The sequence below is a fragment of the Sinohyriopsis cumingii genome, chromosome 2 (assembly GCF_028554795.1).
Source record: "Sinohyriopsis cumingii isolate HCF-2022 chromosome 2, ASM2855479v2, whole genome shotgun sequence".
NCBI classification, from domain to species: Eukaryota; Metazoa; Mollusca; class Bivalvia; order Unionida; family Unionidae; genus Sinohyriopsis; species Sinohyriopsis cumingii.
The window spans coordinates 76,521,205-76,541,198 of record NC_142962.1 but is presented as its reverse complement, the minus strand read 5'-3'; the positions used below and the strand labels follow the sequence as shown (position 1 = coordinate 76,541,198).

At 33.4% G+C, this 19,994-nt stretch overlaps 1 protein-coding gene across 3 annotated transcripts in view; it reads right to left on the bottom strand.

The window, feature by feature from the left end:
• The window catches only part of LOC149805221 (homeobox protein Meis1-like), a 170,040-nt gene that overhangs the window by 64,195 nt on the left and 85,851 nt on the right, over nucleotides 1-19,994 (bottom strand). For all 3 annotated transcript variants that reach the window (XM_089948592.1, XM_089948599.1, XM_089948608.1), the window contains exon 8: nucleotides 17,274-17,406. In XM_089948592.1, coding sequence (XP_089804718.1) covers nucleotides 17,274-17,406 — 133 coding nt within the window. The remainder of the gene's footprint in view (nucleotides 1-17,273; nucleotides 17,407-19,994) is intronic.

Below are 19,994 nucleotides of genomic sequence, written 5' to 3'. Positions count from 1 at the left end.
TTTACCATGGCAATATAACAAAATCCATTGTTATGTTATACACTTGTTCAACATATAAGGGGAAAAAAATAATTGATCTAAAAAGTTAACACGAATTTTTATAAATATTTTTTATATTTTGATCTACTGATGACTGTAATCTTCTTCATTGGAGTTATGCACAAGTTTTCCCCCTGGATAGTTTTGATTACAAATAACATTAAAACCAACATTCAATAAGTGTCAGTCATAATTTGGACTTCATAGTGAATAAAATATCCCAAAAGTTATGGACACAATACCTATCTCTAATCTGCATTTAATTTTTCAAGGCTTAATCACTATCCGCTTTCTCAGTTAATGTAATTTTCTCCCCTTATCGTTACATCTTCATAGAATTATCATACACTCTATATTTGAACAGTGAATGGAAAAAAAATTAAATTAGGGATCAAGTATCAATCTGTGCACGCTTTCCAGTAATTATTGATTAAAATATAGGCGCCATAATGGTGTTTCCAAGGACAGACACTTAACAATTCAATTATGTTTATCAGCTATATACATCATAAGCTTGTACATGTAATTAATACAGAAACTCTAAAGGCTCCAAATATTGTTCCTTAAACGGTAGATTTGGGATGGAAAATGGTAGCAAACAGGGTGAGATAACTTTATATAAATTAGATTTTATCAGACTTAACTTCATCGGTTTATAGCAATGCTTAAGAAAAATTTAGGTGAGAAGAAAACCGTGGCCGAGATTTAATTTTCAAATTAACTTTAATTGAGTGTTTTATGTATGCTGTATTACTTGATTTTACATTGCAATGTTAAACGATGCGTGTTATAAATGTCTGGCACTGTTTTATACAGACTGTGATTACTGAAACTGAATTCCTCCCACCAAAAATAACCCCTAACAGAGATAGATAAATGTTGCCTAAAAAAGAAACGAACAAAAGAGACATTTACATCTGTGAATAAAACATATCCATGATATATAAATTAGGGCTTTCGTGCCAATTTCTCAAAGATTTTCAATGAGTATTGATTCTATTTTACAGGAGGGGGACACTGACTGACAGACAGACAGACATACAGACAATTAAAGTTAAAGTCTAAATGCCCCTCCCCCAAAATGAAGGTTCTTGTTCTGTAAGAATTTTTATGGATGGATTTCAGCAATATCAGGTAAAAGCTAATAAGAAAAAACTTGTACACAACAATTTAAAACTAAAAATTATACGCTCGTGTGAAAATGTCATCATTACTTCCTCTCTCATTCTATTTGTGCTGCAAGTTAGAAGTGAGCAGCAGAGAAAATGTGCAAGAGAGACCTTATCCAATACAGGATTTTCCTTTGCATGCTAAAATAATTATCTCACTTTTTCATCAGACTGAGTGGAGGTAATTAGCATTTTCTCTACTAGCTACAAATCCCTTAAAATGTAAATCAACCCTCAATATCCTGTGAAAGGAAGGTGAATTTTCTGATGACAGATACAATATTCTCCATCACAGTCTAGCATAGAGGCAAGTGGACATCATAGTAACAGCTGTCTTAGGCCTCAATGCAATTTATCACATAATCAGTTGCTAATGAGGAGGAGAGGGATAGGAGCAGCTCCTCCAAAAATAGACAGGAATCTAAACTAATGGAAATACTGTCAAAATAAACACAAAATTTATTTCAAAAACTTTTCATCTTAATTTAAATAAGACATCAAAATAGAAATGTATGCTGATCTCCAACAATCTATCAAAACTGCTGTTACTGACACTTTCAGGAAAAGAAAAGATGAAAAAGGCAACCATAATTACATACACAATCAAATTCTAGTTAAATTCTTCTTATTAACTTTATTGCTATTCAGTAGTATTACCAAAATCTAGTAAAATTGATCGCACCCATGTCTATATTAATATTCATATCAATTTAAGCACTAAAACATAGGACTACATATGTGAATAATAATTTTGTAAGAGTAAAATGTTACTGCTCTGGATTGAAGAATATTTTAAGTACACTTTAGGAACTGAAACCCACTCCCAGTGACCCTCAGAGTCTGGTGTTTTCTGGGTCAGCAGGTTTTGATGAAATCAACACACTCAGCTGTTCTCACAGGGTTCTGGATTCATTCACTATCTCTACACCTACACATATTGTCTTTCATTGTCAAGAAATTGTTTTAAAAGTTTTAAAAGCTTGACTATTAAAAGACATTTATTTAATTCAGACCTTCATGAATTATATATTTGTTTTAGCACAAATCTGTTGAAACCAGTTTTAAATGGTTGTCTTTTGAAAGCACATTTGGGATAATTATGTCAGTTTATATCTTTCTCTGTACTATAGTTCTGGTATTCATTAAAGGTAATTTGTTAATTTCTGTATGTTGCATTACTGAAGAATCAGATCACTGAGTTGAGGTAATTAATTTATCAAGGTAATTTTTTAAAATCTTTAGTAGGTTCATTTTTTATTCTTTGTTTTGTAAGATATGTGTGTGTGTATGTGTGTGTGTGTGGTGCAAGACAGAGATAGAGAATTAAAGATACAATGTGTAGCAAAAAGAAGCTGATCATCTAAATTCCAAAAGAGTGGTAAGAACACCAAACTTATCAGCTTGTCTGACTTACTTCTGAAGCATTTGTATAAAACAGTAACGAAAGAATGTGCAAAAAAACCTGCTGAAAAACAGTACTTTAGAATTATCAGCTGTGATAGGCACTTTCCAGCCTAAATATCACCATCTTGTCTATTTACTTTTTTCCCCTCTGTCTGTCTAGAGAAATGCCAAGAAATGGAGGTCGTGGGTCAAGCTTGCCAAGATAACATGCAAGTTATAATGCTAAGAGGCGGAGTTGGCTTAGACAGTTGAATAATGAGTTTGAGTGAGTTGTGGCCCCTGACCATGAACTCTTTAGCTTGAAGTATTCTTACAATACTGTGATCAGTGGGGAGTCATCCCCTTAGCACTTGAATCAATCATTCAAAATGAAACAAGAGCAAACCTCCCCCTACTTTAGAGTGAAATATGTTCCTGACTCAGAGAAATACACCAGGTTTAAATATAACCAGAGATGAATAGCACAATGATGGTACAAGGCACTGGAATTTCGAAATCCATAAACAATCCATAACCTGGTGAACAATCTGGCCATGCATATTGTATCTAACTCTTAGCATAATTAATGAATCATGACTGAAAAATGCATACAAATTAAATGCAGACTGGACTTTATAATTCATTTTTCCTACGTTTTCTGTAGGCTATATTTGGCTATTTGTATTTCATTGATAAATTATATTTGGTTATTGTATTTCATTGCTAAGTTATATTTGGCTATTTGTATTTCATTGCTAAAAAAATCAAGATAGCAAGATAAAGACTGTGGAAAATGAAGACATTCACTATAAAATATAAAGTGTTACTATTTTACTTGAGGAAAGAGATTTTTTTAAAAATCCAACAAAAAAGAACAACACACTAAACAGTTATCCAGCTGACCCCCAAAATAAGCCAATAAATCAGCCCCATGCCTGTAATGATACTGAAGTTTTAGGATTGATCTCATCTATTCATTAAAATATGCAAACATTTATGCTGACACTTTCATCTGCATACATCGGTGTACATTTTATACACTTGTATTTCTCACAGCTGGTGTGTCACCATTGTTCAATGTCTTTTTTTGGCAATATGTACGTAATATTTCTGGATCTAATCCTCTTTGTGGTGACTTGTAAATCCCCATAAAATCACACAAACCTACGACTTATGGCCATTTCAAATTTCATGCTAGCTATGGCTGTTACCAAATACTGATAAGTGTCTAAACTGTAAGCAGGTGCGTTCTGGAAAGATCTGCATGCAGGAAAATTGCAAATTTTAATGAACAGGTGACACCGTACCCACAAACAGTCCATCAGTATCAACACCGATTTTTGGATTTGATGCATCAGATTATCACCAGCCAAAAACCAAACAAGATATCAAGAATCTAACAAATAAGCCAAACAAGTAAGCAAGGAAATACAATTTAAATATATTTAAATATGGGAAGAAATTTAAGTGTAACCTATTTTACAGGCCACCAATGCATATTACAGAATAATTTTTTTTAAATGTGTTCATAAATCAGCATCATTGATTTATTGATCTGAATTATATACAAAGTATTAAAAAAATCATGTACGTGTACTTTTCAATGTATGACTCGAACATTCTCTAAATATATTATAAAAAAGTAAAAATTATTAAATGTGATCTATATATACCAAAGCACAATGTTATTCATAGAACTTACTTTTCAGTCTCCTTCTTGAGCTTTTCATATTGATACCCAGGTATGAGCTCAAATGCTGACAGCTGTCTGAATAATGGGAATTGTTTTCTTTTAATGTGGAAAACTATTGGTCCCAGTGTTTCATTGCATTTCCATTGTACACAAGACTACTTTCTCTCTTTATGACCTCAAGAACTGACCAACACTACCTGGAGTAATCGCTTATCTACATCTATATCCCTATAGTTCAAATTATTTCTTCGACTTCAATCCCTCAAATCTACACTGACATTAACTAGTGAAATGCGGCACATTATTTCTCAACAATCCCTCATTATGAATGGGGGGCATCATGATCTGAATTAGGTAATAAAAAATAGATAAAACAGATGACAGATAGATAATGGATTATGTTTAGATTCCAAGCCCATTGTTAGAGGGCACTGCACTGACATCTCCAATGACCATTCCAAGCCCTGAAGCAATAGATGTCTCAACTGTCAAACCCAAAGAAATTCAAGTAAGATGGAACAATGGATGTATAAAATCTTCTGGAGGGGGTCATTTTGTCTTCTTAGACATCTGAATGACCACTGCCTGGAGATATTTGTGTAGTTTTCAGAGATTAAAAAAACCCACAAAAGAAATGTAATCTTTTGTTGTTTTCTGAATAATAATAATAATAATAATAATAATAATAATGATAATGATTATTATGATTATTATTATTATTATTACTGAAGATGATGATGGGAATAATATAATCGGGTCTTCTATCACTGCGATTGCTTTTTAAAATTAACAACAACAACAATAACAATAATAATAATAATAATAATAATAACAACAACAATTCCTGCATGTGTTTATCTGCTAAAATCTTTCTGGTATGTGTGTAATGAATAACCATGCAGTGGGAAGAGACATTAAAGTGAAATGTACACCAAAGTCACTGGTCATGAACTTTGTTCTTTTCTAAGCTCAGTGAAAATGAATCCTCAAAAATTTCTAACAGGGGCCACTGGGTGGCTAATTTTCATTCCAAAGACCCACAAGTTCCTAAGTGGCAATTTAATTCAATCTGAAAACATTCTGGGCAATAATTCAAGATGGTTGAGAAACCCGAAATCCATCTCATATTTCAAACACACTCCATTATAATTTTTTAATGATTAAATAAATGAAATGGATTGTAAATAACTGCCATCAACTAGTCCCATTAACACTGAGACTGACATCCTTGTAGCACCATAATCATTGATGTTGATAATAATAATAATAACAATAATAATAGTAATATTAATAAAAATAATAATAACAATCTTAATCATAATAACAACAACAAGAAGAAATAAGTGAAAAATATATTGAATGAAGTGTTCTTTAAATTCTGTACTTTTAACTGATGTTAAATTATTTACAAATATACAATTATAGTTAAGATTTTCATAATTATCACTTTTTAAATGGTATGTCATCTATGTTGAGAGATGACAAGATAATTTGTATAAATACTTTTATATAACAAACAACTGTCCCTTTGTTGCTTGTAACTTTCATTATGTACACAATTCAGTCTTAATTACTGTACAACCATTTCAAAGGCCTCATTGAAAATTTATGTTGTGAAATAGCATTAGCACTTACGACTTTTCTTCAAGGATAAAATTTAGTTTGGAGGCTTTATCATTTCAGACTAAATTTAGGTGCCTTAAAAAAAATGCATCCATTTACTATCTTTGGATTTATGATTTTAATGGCAGGGGTTAAAAACATCTTATAATTATTTTCATATTATGACTATAAATGACTTTCCCAGCATAAAAATGTCAAGCCAGAGCACCTAGTGCAGGAAAAGTGGGTCTAGCAGTCTTAAGTGATAACTATAGGCAAAAGATGCACAAGAAAATATACTGTATTGTGTACTACCGTATCTACCAATATGACCATCTAACACCTTATATGCCATTATGATGTACCACCTGATATATAGGTACTGTTGTGTACCAATTTATATACCAATATCATGTACCACCTGATATATGGGTACTGTTGTCTTCCAAGTTCTGTAAAATTACCATGTGCCACCTAATATATAGGTACTGTTTTGAACCACTTTTAAAAACCCATATGTAACACCTGATATTATAGGTAGCAGTATGTACCAATTGATATACCACCCCATATACCAATATGCATGTTATTGTCAACCAGCATATATACCAATATCATTGTGTACCACATAATAAACCAAGATCATTGTGTACCACCTAATATAACAATATCATTGTATACCACCTAATATAACAATATCATTGTGTACCACCTAATATAACAATATCATTGTGTACCACCTAATATAACAGTATCATTGTATACCACCTAATATAACAATATCATTGTGTACCACCTAATATAACAATATCATTGTGTACCACCTAATATAACAATATCATTGTGTACCACATAATATAACAATATCTTTGTGTACCACATAATAAACCAAGATCATTGTGTACCACCTAATATAACAATATCATTGTGTACCACCTAATATAACAATATCATTGTGTACCACATAATATAACAATATCTTTGTGTACCACATAATAAACCAAGATCATTGTGTACCACCTAATATAACAATATCATTGTGTACCACCTGATATAACAAGATCATTGTATACCACCTAATATAACAATATCATTGTGTACCACATAATAAACCAAGATCATTGTGTACCACCTAATATAACAATATCATTGTGTACCACCTTATATAACAAAATCATATTGAACCACCTAATATGCCAATATATAGTGTATACTACCTTATATACCAATTTTGATGTGTACCACCACAAATACCAATATTCTGAACCAGTGCACATGCCAATCTTGCTGTGTACCACTGCATATACCAATATTATTCTGTACCATTGTATATGCATGTACCATTATTGAGTAGCACCACATATACTATGGTTGTGTACCAACTGATATACCAATACCGCAAACCACTGAATATACCAATAGTGTGTGCCACCAGATATACCATTTTTGTGTAAAATCACATATACCATCATTGTGTACCAACTTATATACCAGTATTGTGTACCACTGCAAATACCACTATGTGACTTCAAGTTAAATGTATACATGGTAATGCCACGATTTTCAACACTCAAAAATAGTGTTTTGATTTGCTCGTAGTTTTACAAATTGTTGGTTTCTTTAGAACGTAGTTTTAGCCCAAAACGGATAGAGAGCTTACTGGAAAAATCAAAAGTTCAATCAATCAAATCAAGGCATGAGCAACAGATCTGCTGAGGAATGTGCCTATGCACAAAAAAGGGATTTGCATTTTTAACCTGTTTAAAATATTCACTAAATTTATTTGTTGATTATACTGATTGCATTCTTTGTTAACCAATGATAAAATGCTGAATACTGTATTCAGTTTCATAACCAAAAAATTTTATGGCATGCTATTATAAAGGTAGCCCTTTGGCAAATATACAAGTTGCAGAGGAAAGATCTGGCAAATATATGAGTTGTGGAGGAAAGATGAACATTGTTACTATAGTTAAGTGTACCCGAGTCTTTCTATTCACAAAATTTTTATATTAGACACTGGCCGATACTGATCTGTTATCCTTGTTGCATTGCAGCAAAAACTATGAAAGAACCTTGTGCATATAGGTCACTCTAGGAAATACTAGCAATTGCCCGTCCTAGGACAGGAGTGATAAAAGAATGTAAAGATATTTTTTAAAAATCAAAATTTTTAAAATAACGTAAAAATTGGGATGGGTGAGTTAAAAAGAAAGTTTGGAAAAAAATGAGAAAAGAGTTGGAAAAAAATTGGGATGCTGCCACAAGTTTTGAACTAGTCACTTATATTTGGCAGTTCTGACAACTGGTAGGGATATATGAGTTTAACTAATCTGAGATATATGGGTTTAACTAATGTGGGATATATGGGTTTAACTAATCTGGGATATACGGGTTTAGCTAATCTAAGAGATTACACAATATACTCTATTCCCAGCTAATAATACACTAATTATTGCAATATCTGAATCAGAAACCAGCAACACCCCTCCCCTCTCTTTATTGGAAAACTTTACAACAAAAAAAAGCACACAGCCTAAATCAAACAAGCTAGAGGATCCGCTTAATTTGATCTACTGAATCAAGGCAGAAGAGGTTTCCAACAGAATTATATTCATATAATGAGTGCCCCGCCCGGGGTAAACAATCATCTCCCCCTTATTAATCTAACAGAAGCCAAGTATTCACTTAGGAAAAAGAATTTCAAACTTGCATTCAACTGCTAACTAAATGTTTTTTGAGCCAATTTAAACACCAACTAAATGGCTCAACAGCCCCCAGCCCCAGACAGCCCACCGGCTGAAAAAGACTGAATTCAAAAGAGTGTGCTACCTTGCTACCCATTTAAATGGTGCATAATACCTTCAACGCTGTGCTCAAAACTGGCATGAATAGTATCAATGGAGGGCACAAGGCTTGATATTTAGTTGAACCAACATGGATCAGTTAGTTCTTAAGTCGGGGTGTATCGAAGCTGTTTGATAACATCCAAAGAAACCGTCTGATAATGCCTAAAGGGGAGTACTTTAGTTAGCTCAAACTGGTGGTGTCCGTCAAGGGTATATTCACGTATGTTATCAGCAAGCTATCAACAATATTCAAAATCAGTGTTATCGTAGTTGATCTTGCAAAGCCTGGAAATTTTGAATGGAGATAGGTATTGCCAGTGTGGAATGTGTTTGCTATAAGATATGATAATACGTGTAGAGTTACTACAAAATATAATCAAATCAGCATATGAAACACAGTGAATAGAAGGCTGATATATTGTATACATGCGTTTATAATTGAAGTCATAGTCCAAACTGCACAGACCCATACCTGCCATATGGGTATGTGCAGTTTGTTAGGAGTCATAATCAAAACAAACAACACAGACCCTGATCTGCAGGTGCATGATATATTAGCAGATCAGGTGTATGCTGTTTGCAGTTGGCCTCAACTTATAAGTGAATATTTACGGTATTAGGAATCAGCCATGCAATATGTTGAAAGATAGACACTAATTTCCTGAATACAATGCGATCATCTAATTTAAATGGATTTTTTTTATTTTAGAAATGATAATAACTGCATGATATTCAAGAAGGCTGTCAACCTATTAACATGTAACAACATTTAGTGTCTCAATGCCCTGATAAAACTTGAACTGAAAACCAGCCCATACTAATCCTTTCAAAGTTTTCATTACACTAAGGAGGCCAGTACCTATGTATACATACATGAAAAAACAATTACCGAATCTTTGTGTATATATATATATATATATATATATATATATATATATATATATATATATATATATATATATATACACACACACACACACACACAAACACACATATATATACATACACAGATATATATACATCCACACATACAGAGTGAGAGCAGGGGAGTTTGTGATGGAAAATGGGAATTATTCAGTTGTGACCTTGACTTTTACTCATCAATTATCCTCAAACAGCTCTAACAGTACAGAATGGAAGGATGACAGAAAAATAGAAGTGACCTATGACCTTGACCTTGAAGATCTTGGGATCCCAAATGATCTCGAACACTTTTTGTTTAGTGAAAATGAAAAAGTGATCTGGAAGGATAGACAAGCTAACTGAAAAGATGATGTGGTGAATCATCTGCTGTTCATGAAAAAAGTCAGAACAATTGTAATAGTTTGCATTTTTGTCAAATCCAAACTAAACTGAATGTAAGAAAGACTTGATTAATGCTAGGAAAGTGTACCAATTCATTTAAACTTTGTTAGTAACTTCTATCTTTCCAACATAATAAATCTGGACAGAACACAAAAAAAACTTTTTTTAAAAAGTGCTTTTAATCTTTGCAGGTACTTCATGTGAAGCCAACATTTAGTATCTACAGAAAGCAAGAAAATCAAAATACAAACATATTAATCCATGGGCCCAATTTATGTCCCTGGTATCAGCAGGAAACTTATGACACAATGATATCATTGTAACACATTATGAAGGGAGATATTGGTGAACAATTCAAGTGGTATGGACTTCCATTTGATAAGTTCTGTGTTCTAAAGCTGGGGCTTCTTAATCAAACATACGAATGTATAAACAGGGGCTTATCATCCCCATTTCCCTAATCTCGCTGCTATCTTGCTTGGCTGAAGAAATTAAAATCCAGAGAGTTTTAGAGATCTCACCCATTACTGTTGCTAGGAATGCTTGGGCAACCTAACTTCCCCGTTTTAAATGTTGCTGTGTTTCTAAAAGTTTAAACTTTCAATTATGACTGCCTATGTATTTATTAGTCTAGGTATATGGGGTACATTAGTGACTAGCAATTAAAACTGGTATAGATTTTTGGCACTTCAGCAGAGTATTTGCCTAGCTAACAAATGTTCAAAGTTAGATCCACTGTCAAAGGTCTTGGTGGGTTACCGTATATACTTGCTTATAAGTCCAACTGTAAGTAACAAAGACCATGATTTGATGGCACATAAAGCACTGGTAGATCAGGGTCCATGTTGCTTGTTCTACTGACTACTCCTTGCACAGAGCCGGAGTTGCGTGCACACTATGCTATGTCAGAGCCGAGTCTGTGCAGTTTGTGGACTCTACTTACAAGTGAGAATATAATAATTATTACCGTATTTACTCAATTATAAGTCAAATCAAATTGCAAACAAAAAAGATACTGATCTGCTGTAACATAATGTGCCTGCAGACCAGGGTCTATCTTGTTTGTTTTACTGATTACTCCTAACAAACTGCACAAACCCAGATCTGCTGGCACATGATGCAAGGGCAGATCTGGCCTTGTGCAGTTTGCAGTTGGACTCAATAGATATACAAATATAAAATGGTAACGGCATTGTAGAACAAGCATGAACTACTCGTATTACAAACAAAACTTAATCTGAATTCAAATTTACAGAAAAAGTTCGTTAATTTTCATTGAAAACAAGTCACAACCACTATCTTCACCAGACAGCAGCATTAAAAGTATCTTTTTGTGTTCTTTCATTGCTGCTGCCATATCTGGGTCAAAGTATATTTTGATTGGAGGCAGAACTTCACTACATGCAGGTGTTGATAATGCTCAGGTAATAATGTCTTTTATTTTCAAATTACAAAGAGTCATGTACCTCACAAGAAGAACTGGTAATACTACACAGGTAATACTACACAGGTAATACTACATAGGTTATATTGTAAAGGGAGATAAGTTTATTGAAAAAAAATGTCTTAAATTACACCAACCAGTAACTGGGGGAATCCTGTTCTTTACACTTGTCACTGTTTTGTTTCTTCCTGATTTTGTATGCTAAATATCCTATGGTGTTAGTAATTACCAGTAATTTAAGTCAAAATAATTACCAGTTATTTATGTCGGGTCAAATTACAATTTACTCAGGTGCAAATTTTATGAACTTCAGGTAAGCATGTATATCACTGACATGTAATCTATATATGATCATTTTCTTAGGAAGGATAAGTGAAACTAAACTGAAGAAAAAAAACTTTTTTCTTTTAAACTAGAAATATGCACAAATGTTCTGTTTTATTTTTTGTTTAACAACAGGTAAGTGTCAAACAACAATCTGCATTATTTTTTCATGCAAATATGAGCTATGGTAAAATGACATATATGATAAGTCCCTGTCAAATTTCAAGTGGTAAACTGACAGACCTAGGACAAATGACAAGTCTATCAAATTTCAAGGAGTAAAGTGACAAAACAACAAGTCTCAATTAAATTTTTAGTGGTAACATGACAAAAATTACAAGTCTGTAACATATTTACATAGATAAAATTTACAAGTCTCTATACAATTTCAAGTGGTAAAATGACAAAACAATAACAAGTCTCTATCAGACTTCAAGTGGTAAAATGACCACACAAATGACAAGTCTCCAGTAAATTTCAGCCAGTGGTATTTGGAAAAATGACCAAATCAAACTTGTTAAGCATGTAAATTTTAAATGTCTCAATAGTTAAGAAGAAAAAAAAATCAATTTATTTTCTTTAAAATTTCTAGTAGAAAATGTCAAGTGAAGTACAAGCTATTAGCAGTCACATGTTAAAATACATGACACGTGTAATATAATATTTGTTCTTCCTTTTTGTTTTCAAATCAATGGGGTTTTTATAGCAAATAATGACAGACAATTTTTCTAGTCCTTACTGTACCTGCCATGCCCTTACCTGACCATGCTTCTTTACAGGTAAGCACCAGTTGTTTGTAGACAAATAAAACTCAAAGGGTTTGTAGACCTATAGCACTCAAGGGGTATGCAATTTAGGACACCTCTATTGATTAAGAGTATTTCTTGCGGGTTGCCTAACCAAAGTTACCCTGAAAGGTATCAGGAATTTGGTGCTCTGTCACCACTATGTATGCAATGTCCCAATTTGACCCTACCAGGACTGGGTTAAAACTGAAGGCCCAAACAAGACTTTCTGCAATAATATATACATCTATGTTACTATAGGGTACAGATGCATACATACATGTAAGATGTCCCAATCATGTCAAACTGATGTCTATTTCAACAGCATTTTCTGAACCAGACCTTGTGAGATTTTTCTTTAATTGCCAGTAAGATTGGCTTGGATTTGTATGTCTTCTGATGCATTAGTATGGATTAGAATTTTGTTTTATTTGAAAAATTACTTTACATTGTTGTACATAGCATTTAATTGGGATGAAAACTAACGATTTTAGCTCATTTAGGTTTATTTGCTAGCCAAATTATTTTAATTTTAATCAGTTGCATTCATTTATTTTTGCATTTAATAATTGCGAGCATGCCTAAACTAAAATATTTCAATCAGGACTATCTCCCCTGCATGTATGGTCAGTACAATTCTTCTGAACAAGTTTTAGCATCAATGGGTGTGTTAGTGCCAGATTACCCATTAAGCAAACTAAGCACGTGCTTAGGGTACCAACCCCACAGGGGCACCAGAAAAAAATTAAAATTAATTGTTGATGATATAACTGAATGAATTATATATGAACATTTTGATTTAGAATGATGACAACACTGGTATTTTCCCACCTCATTAACTTTTAATATTGTGTTTCACATTTTGTAATGGGGGGGGGCACATAATATTTTCATTTTGTATCACATGAACTGGTTAATGTATCAAAATTGCCTTTAGTATAAAAATTCCCCGTTACCAAGATGTCCAACAGAAGGTAAGGGACATTTCTGCATATCACAGACACTGCACTTTAATTTATACTTTACATCACATATACTTTAACATTCATTTGTTTCTAACATCCAATGCCATTTGCATATTTTGTCATCATCCTGTTTGGGTGAAACAATTTAAAAGAATTGTTAAAACCTGGAAGTGTTCTTTAGAAACTAATGTATGTTAGACATATCCTGTAAACAGGACATTGTTCAGGATGATTCAACAACTATAAGCCGAATGTGGTTTGCTTGGTGTTTTACAATACACCGACTCAAGTAGGTTATTTAGTGCAAAGGCAAGTGGCTTAAAGTGTCTTGCTCAATGGCGCACCACAGATGCCTGCCTGGGCTTCTATGATGGTGGGATTCAAACCTGTATCTTTTTGGTTATGAGTCCAGTATGCTAACCACTGGGCAACCATGACTCCAGCTGCATGACTCTTAAGCTGAATGTCATCTAAGTGTCCTGGGATCAATAATCAATGTCTGTTTTGGTTTTGTTAGATGATCAATAATCAATGTCTATTTTAGTTTTGTGAGATTTAACACAAATTTTTAGCACATGACAGGCTATACAAAGCGGTCATTATATCTGGCAATGCTTTTCAATTACCAACGATAGTTGAGCTAAGACTCGAACTTGTGCAGTATGAGGTAAGATGCATGAGTAAGATGTAAACGGGTGTACAATAAACCACTCAGCCATCCACGGCTCCAGTATCGATAAAGAAGCGAAAGCAAAGAAGAAAAGCATAAAATTAATGTAGGTAAGGAACTGTTAAGTTAGCAATAATTAAAATAAATAATATGAGCAATAATTAAAATAAATAAACAATATGAATCTGTGCTGCATACAGCTGCATGAACCAGATATATTTTAACTCGTAATAAACTAGCAATACATATGCCCAGTGTTTTGTTTTTTTTGTTGTTGGGGTGGGGGTGGGGGTGGTTAAAGAGGACATGTTATAGTAGTTTCTATCACCATTAGGAATTGTTGGAAACATTTCAATACAGGGGTGTCAATATCCGTTTTAAATCTATGACAGAATGATATGCTCAATTTATGTCAGTTTCATGATACTGATATTGCATATGACCAATTGTAGGGTGGCGTCTTTTAAAAGCTACACACAACTTGGGTGGCGAACTTCAAAATAATTTCTTTCCAAGTGGGAGGAGGTTAGTGGTACTTCAAAAAGCAAGCAGTGAAGCCCTTTTTATTACATCAAGAGGATTAATAATAGGGTTACATTATGCTTAGCTGCTGCCAGAGGTTATTGCAAACAATACTACAGTACACACTCACTCTGTGTTCAAATACTTGTTCTTTGTTGAACATTAAAGAAAGTTCTTCACCTTCTCCTACGATAATTTCTCCTGAATACCAGGAAAAGTGCTTCAGATAAATATTTTTTTAAAATGCATGTTAATTTTCAAGGATATTACAAATGCTACAAAACTAGTAAAAGTTTTGAAATAAATCAATCATATGATGGCCACCATGAAGGCATTGAAATTTCTACTTAACTGACATGTAATTTATACGTAATAAAAAGATCTCCAAGTCTAAAGAAGTCATTCATTATAAGCATATCTGGTGGAAAATATAACTAATTCCACAAATTCTCCTGGGATCTGATCTGAGTACAAAACTGCATAAATATCAAGGCACACAGTGTGCTAAAACTTGGAAATGAATTAGGCTGTTTGCTATTTTACTGTTATCCAGTTTAAAAATACCTTCATATTTAAAAATTTTTTTATATGGTTCACTCATTATCAAAAATGCTCACTCATATATGTCTGGGTCTGACAAATTCTGCTCCAATGTTTAAGCATTTAGGCTTCACATATTCATTAATTCAAATAATTTCAAGATGAAACATCAATGTTCAATGCCAAATGTATGTGAACTACTTAACCATGCAGTCAGATTAAGAAAATCTCAAAACTGGTTCTGGAGTGACAAACCTAGCATGAAATGTATTTTTGTGACCCATTAAATCTCTTTTACTGTAGTCTTTTTAACAACTATGAGATATGACAAACTGAATTCCTCCCTGTTAACTAGCAAAAATTAAATTATCAAATGAAACATGTAATTTATCTCATCTGAAACATCATCTGTAGGGTGTCAATGGAATTCATCTGATTCCATCTTCATGGTACAATATTTGGAGGGATTTTGTATCACATTATATTGTATGAATGGAGTCAACCTATTTAAACGCAACAGATAGGGCAATGGATTCAAAACAAAAGATGGCATCATCTTTTCTATTATATTCAAGTCTTTATATGGAGGGTACAAGGCCGTATGATACATGTATATAACTATTTACATGGAGGTTGCTTATTTCTTATTTAAATATAAATATACCTGTTGTAAAAAAAGTTGCTATCAAATCCCATGACTAGATGTTATTTAAATATATAAAATCTGAAAGTAGCATTCAATTCTTAATTTAGTGTATGTATGCATGTACACACACACACACACACACACACTCTGAAAGGGTATCCCAACAGCCTTGGACATGTAGAATATTTTTGATAAATCCTGCTGCATTTCTTGAGAGACAACTAAAAGAAGAAACATTCCAAATGAGGAGGTCTTCGACATTTTCACACAACGAGGTTTAAATTATCAGGTTCTGACCATGTCTTTCGTGGATTTTAATCCAAAATGCATTTGTCTTTTCCAGCAAACATTCAATTCTCTAAGATCAGGGATATCTTAATCAGTAAACATTACCAAATAACATTAGATGTGCAACGACGCTGCATCACTGTGCAGTGTATGACTTGATCTTTGAAGGTTATGTACAGTTCTAGCAGGGGAATTGGGTTGCGAAGTGGTCAAAGGCACCTGCCTTTACAGATTCGTGACATCACTCCTCCACCCGTGTGGGTTTAAGTCTCGGGTTCAGCCAAGGTGGGTATATGAGAAAGCTTGTCAGTTCTTCCCCATGGGTTGGTGGTTGTTCCCAGGTTCTTCCTCCAACAAATATACTGGCCACCATGTATAGGACACCGTGTGCTAAAAAATGGCGTTAAACCCATAACAACCAACCAATCATGCTAGCATCTGGAAATTTCTACTGTTCTTAGTCACCCAGACATTTTCAACTTGCTGCATCATGAATTGTATGGCATCTAAAGTTCAGTATTGAACTGTATGGCATCTAAGTTCAGTAGTGAACTGTACAGCATCTAAAGTTCAGTACTGAACTGTGCGGGATATCTAAAGTTCAGTAGTGAACTGTACAGCATCTAAAGTTCAGTACTGAACTGTGCGGGATATCTAAAGTTCAGGACTCAACTGTACGGCATCTAAAGTTCAGTAGTGAACTGTATGGCATCTAAAGTTCAGTACTGAGCTGTACGGCATTTAAAGTTCAGTACTGAACTGTACATTATGCAAACATCTCCAAACCAACACACATCATTATACGTACATTTCATCTACTGTCTATTATGATTCATAGCACACCTCAAATTCTACAAATAATGGCACTATTTGCAGGACTGAATAAACTTCAGTGAGCCTTGTTGGTTGGAACATAAATTTGTACTGATTTGAATGTGAGGGTAATCACGTCCATCCCCTTCCATATTCAAACATCTTTAGTGTGGAGAAATGTTGAAATAATTTACTGTACAGGCTTTTGGAAAAGCAGGGATAAGACAGTATCTTACCTGTTTCACTGTTATTATCTGCAATCTGTGATGAACATGTATTTGATTGACTAGTCGTAACTGGAGTATCACCTGATCTTGATGATTGTGTATCGTCTTGCTGATTGAAATTCAAATTTTGTGACGGTGGTCTCTGAAATATGCAGAAGATACAAGTTGCATTTAGTAAAGCAAATATCAGATGAAAGAAATAAAAAATATAAGTACTCACTTTAGTTATATATGGGAAATGTTAAGCAAAAGAATCACATTAATGTTTTCTCTAAGCACTAATGCAGATAAATTACAAGTTATTAAGAAAAAGTATGAAAAAGTCACTTTCTCTCATTTCTCCCCATGATGGGAATAAATGTGATAAAACAGAAAAACAGGTATCAATTATTTACTAAACAACCTTCAGACAAAAAATTGATTTTGCTCTTTCAAGCCTTGGAAATTGTTTCAAGTGTGTCCTTTGTCAAGGAATACAGTCTGAAATCATGCATAAGGTTGTCAATTAGGGTGTTTTATTTGACAGAAGGAGCTTAAAAAAATACTTGATATAAGTGAATGTACTCTTTAACTTGCTCAACTTTTTTTTCTTCAATATGAAATTAACATTCAGTGATGTCACAAGAATCCGATCACAAATAAGTGTTTAATTATTGATGCAAAGCCATGGGCACAAAACTCACTACATAGTGGATTTTTGTTTGATGCTTGCAACAGTGGAGCCAACTAATCGTCTAGAAGATTAAAGGTACTGAAAACATAATCACTCTGACGTTCCAAATTTTGTCTTGTATATATGATGAAAATGATGCCCTTCTTCCCGAATAATTTTAAAAGCAGGTGAGTTTGAAAGCTAAAAAATGATTCTCAAGTCTCTGAAGAGTTGTTTAAATTCTGGTCTGGGACATGTGTATCTGCATGTTAATTAATGGGACAATGAAGGGGATGATGAAATAATCAATAACACAATTTGCCTATAACTGGACAAAAGTCGGTTCTTTATATGAAGAATGTACTTGAATCTGGTACTTTGTTTAGCAAGCCCATTGTTTGGAATGTACAATATTGACATATCAATTTCATTAGCCTGTGAAATCGGGTTAGGTTAGAGAAAAAGTATATCCCAAAAATAAATTTGTTTTTACACACTGCAAACAAAAACTGGCATCATATGTTTTCATAGGCCATTAAAAATCATTGCTTGGATTTTCATTTAACACATTCTTTCTTTTCTTCTCAATATTTTCCTTGTACATATTCTGCACACAAAAAAATACATACCAGAGTATTCGGAACTGAAATCTACAGAATTACAAGTATTAATCATTCTAAATGATTTCAATCAATATTTGGTGTAATGAGATGATAAGAAATGGATTCAAATTGTTTATGACTGTCCAGGTGTTGTTACTCAAGGGCCATAAATTTGAATGTAAATATTTAGAAAAGGCAGATGGTCTCCACTGAATTAGTCTATGGATGAAATTTAATGGTGCCAAAAATGGGACAAAGAAACCCAACATGCAAATTAATGCTGTCATACATTTTCCTTTCATATACTTGTAGATCTGAAATGTGATATGTGAGAAATATTCAATGCAGCTCAGAATCAACATTAGCATTGAAATCATCCAGAAAACGACTGAAATTGGCTTAAAATGTGCAAGATTTTCAATTGAAAGTCATGTTTTATTGGACCTTACATGTTATGCCAGTTTATTTTAACGTTAACTAATGATGTGAAAATGATGCTTTTCCATGACCAGGTAAGTTGTGAAATGGACATTTAGGTATCAAGAAAATGACACCTTTTTACTACTAGTATGAGTGATATAATACATTCAAAACCTATTCAAAATCGTTTTTTTTTTTTTGTTTTTTTTTACCAGAATGTACAGTTAGAAAAGTTGGAGTATTGATGTTCAAAAGTCAAGTATGAGCATATATGACTACTTAAGTGGTGTTCCAGATTTGGATCTGAGAAGAGATGGCCACTTAAATAGTGTTCAAAAGTCTTGTCTGAGTAATGAGAACCACTAAGTGGTGTTCACAAGTCTGGTCTGAGTACAGATGACTACATAAGTGGTGTTCAAAATTTGAGTATGAGTAGAGATGGCCACTTAAACGGTGTTTAAATGTCTTACCTGAGTATTGAGAGTCACAAAGTTGTGTTCAAAAGTCTAGGCTGAATATAGATGACTACTTAAGTGGCATTAAAATATCTGGTCTGAGTAGTATGGGTTATTAAGTAATTTTCAAAATTCTGGTCTGAGTAGAGATGGCCACTTACATGGTGTTCAAAATTCTGGTCTGAGTAGAGATGGCCACTTACATGGTGTTCAAAATTCTGGTCTGAGTAGAGATGGCCACTTACATGGTGTTCAAAAGTCTGGTCTGAGTAGTGAGGGTCACTAAGTGGTGTTCAAAAAGTACTTAATTATTTCCTTGTTTATGACCAAAGTTTACAGCAGCTTAGTTTGGACTAAAACATAACTCTTGCTCCATGCCATACTCATTTAAAGGTAAGACTAAATAAGAATACCACTGTTGTACATTGCTATCCAGTGTATATTGGATCAAAATATTGAAATTAATACACCACTATTCGTTTACAGCAGAATTTATCTGTTTTGTAATTAAGACATCTGAGCTACTTGCGGTCTCTGATTACAGGATTCCTTTCAGCAATAAAGCTACCTGAAGAAAGTGTATAAACATTTGTGCATTCTA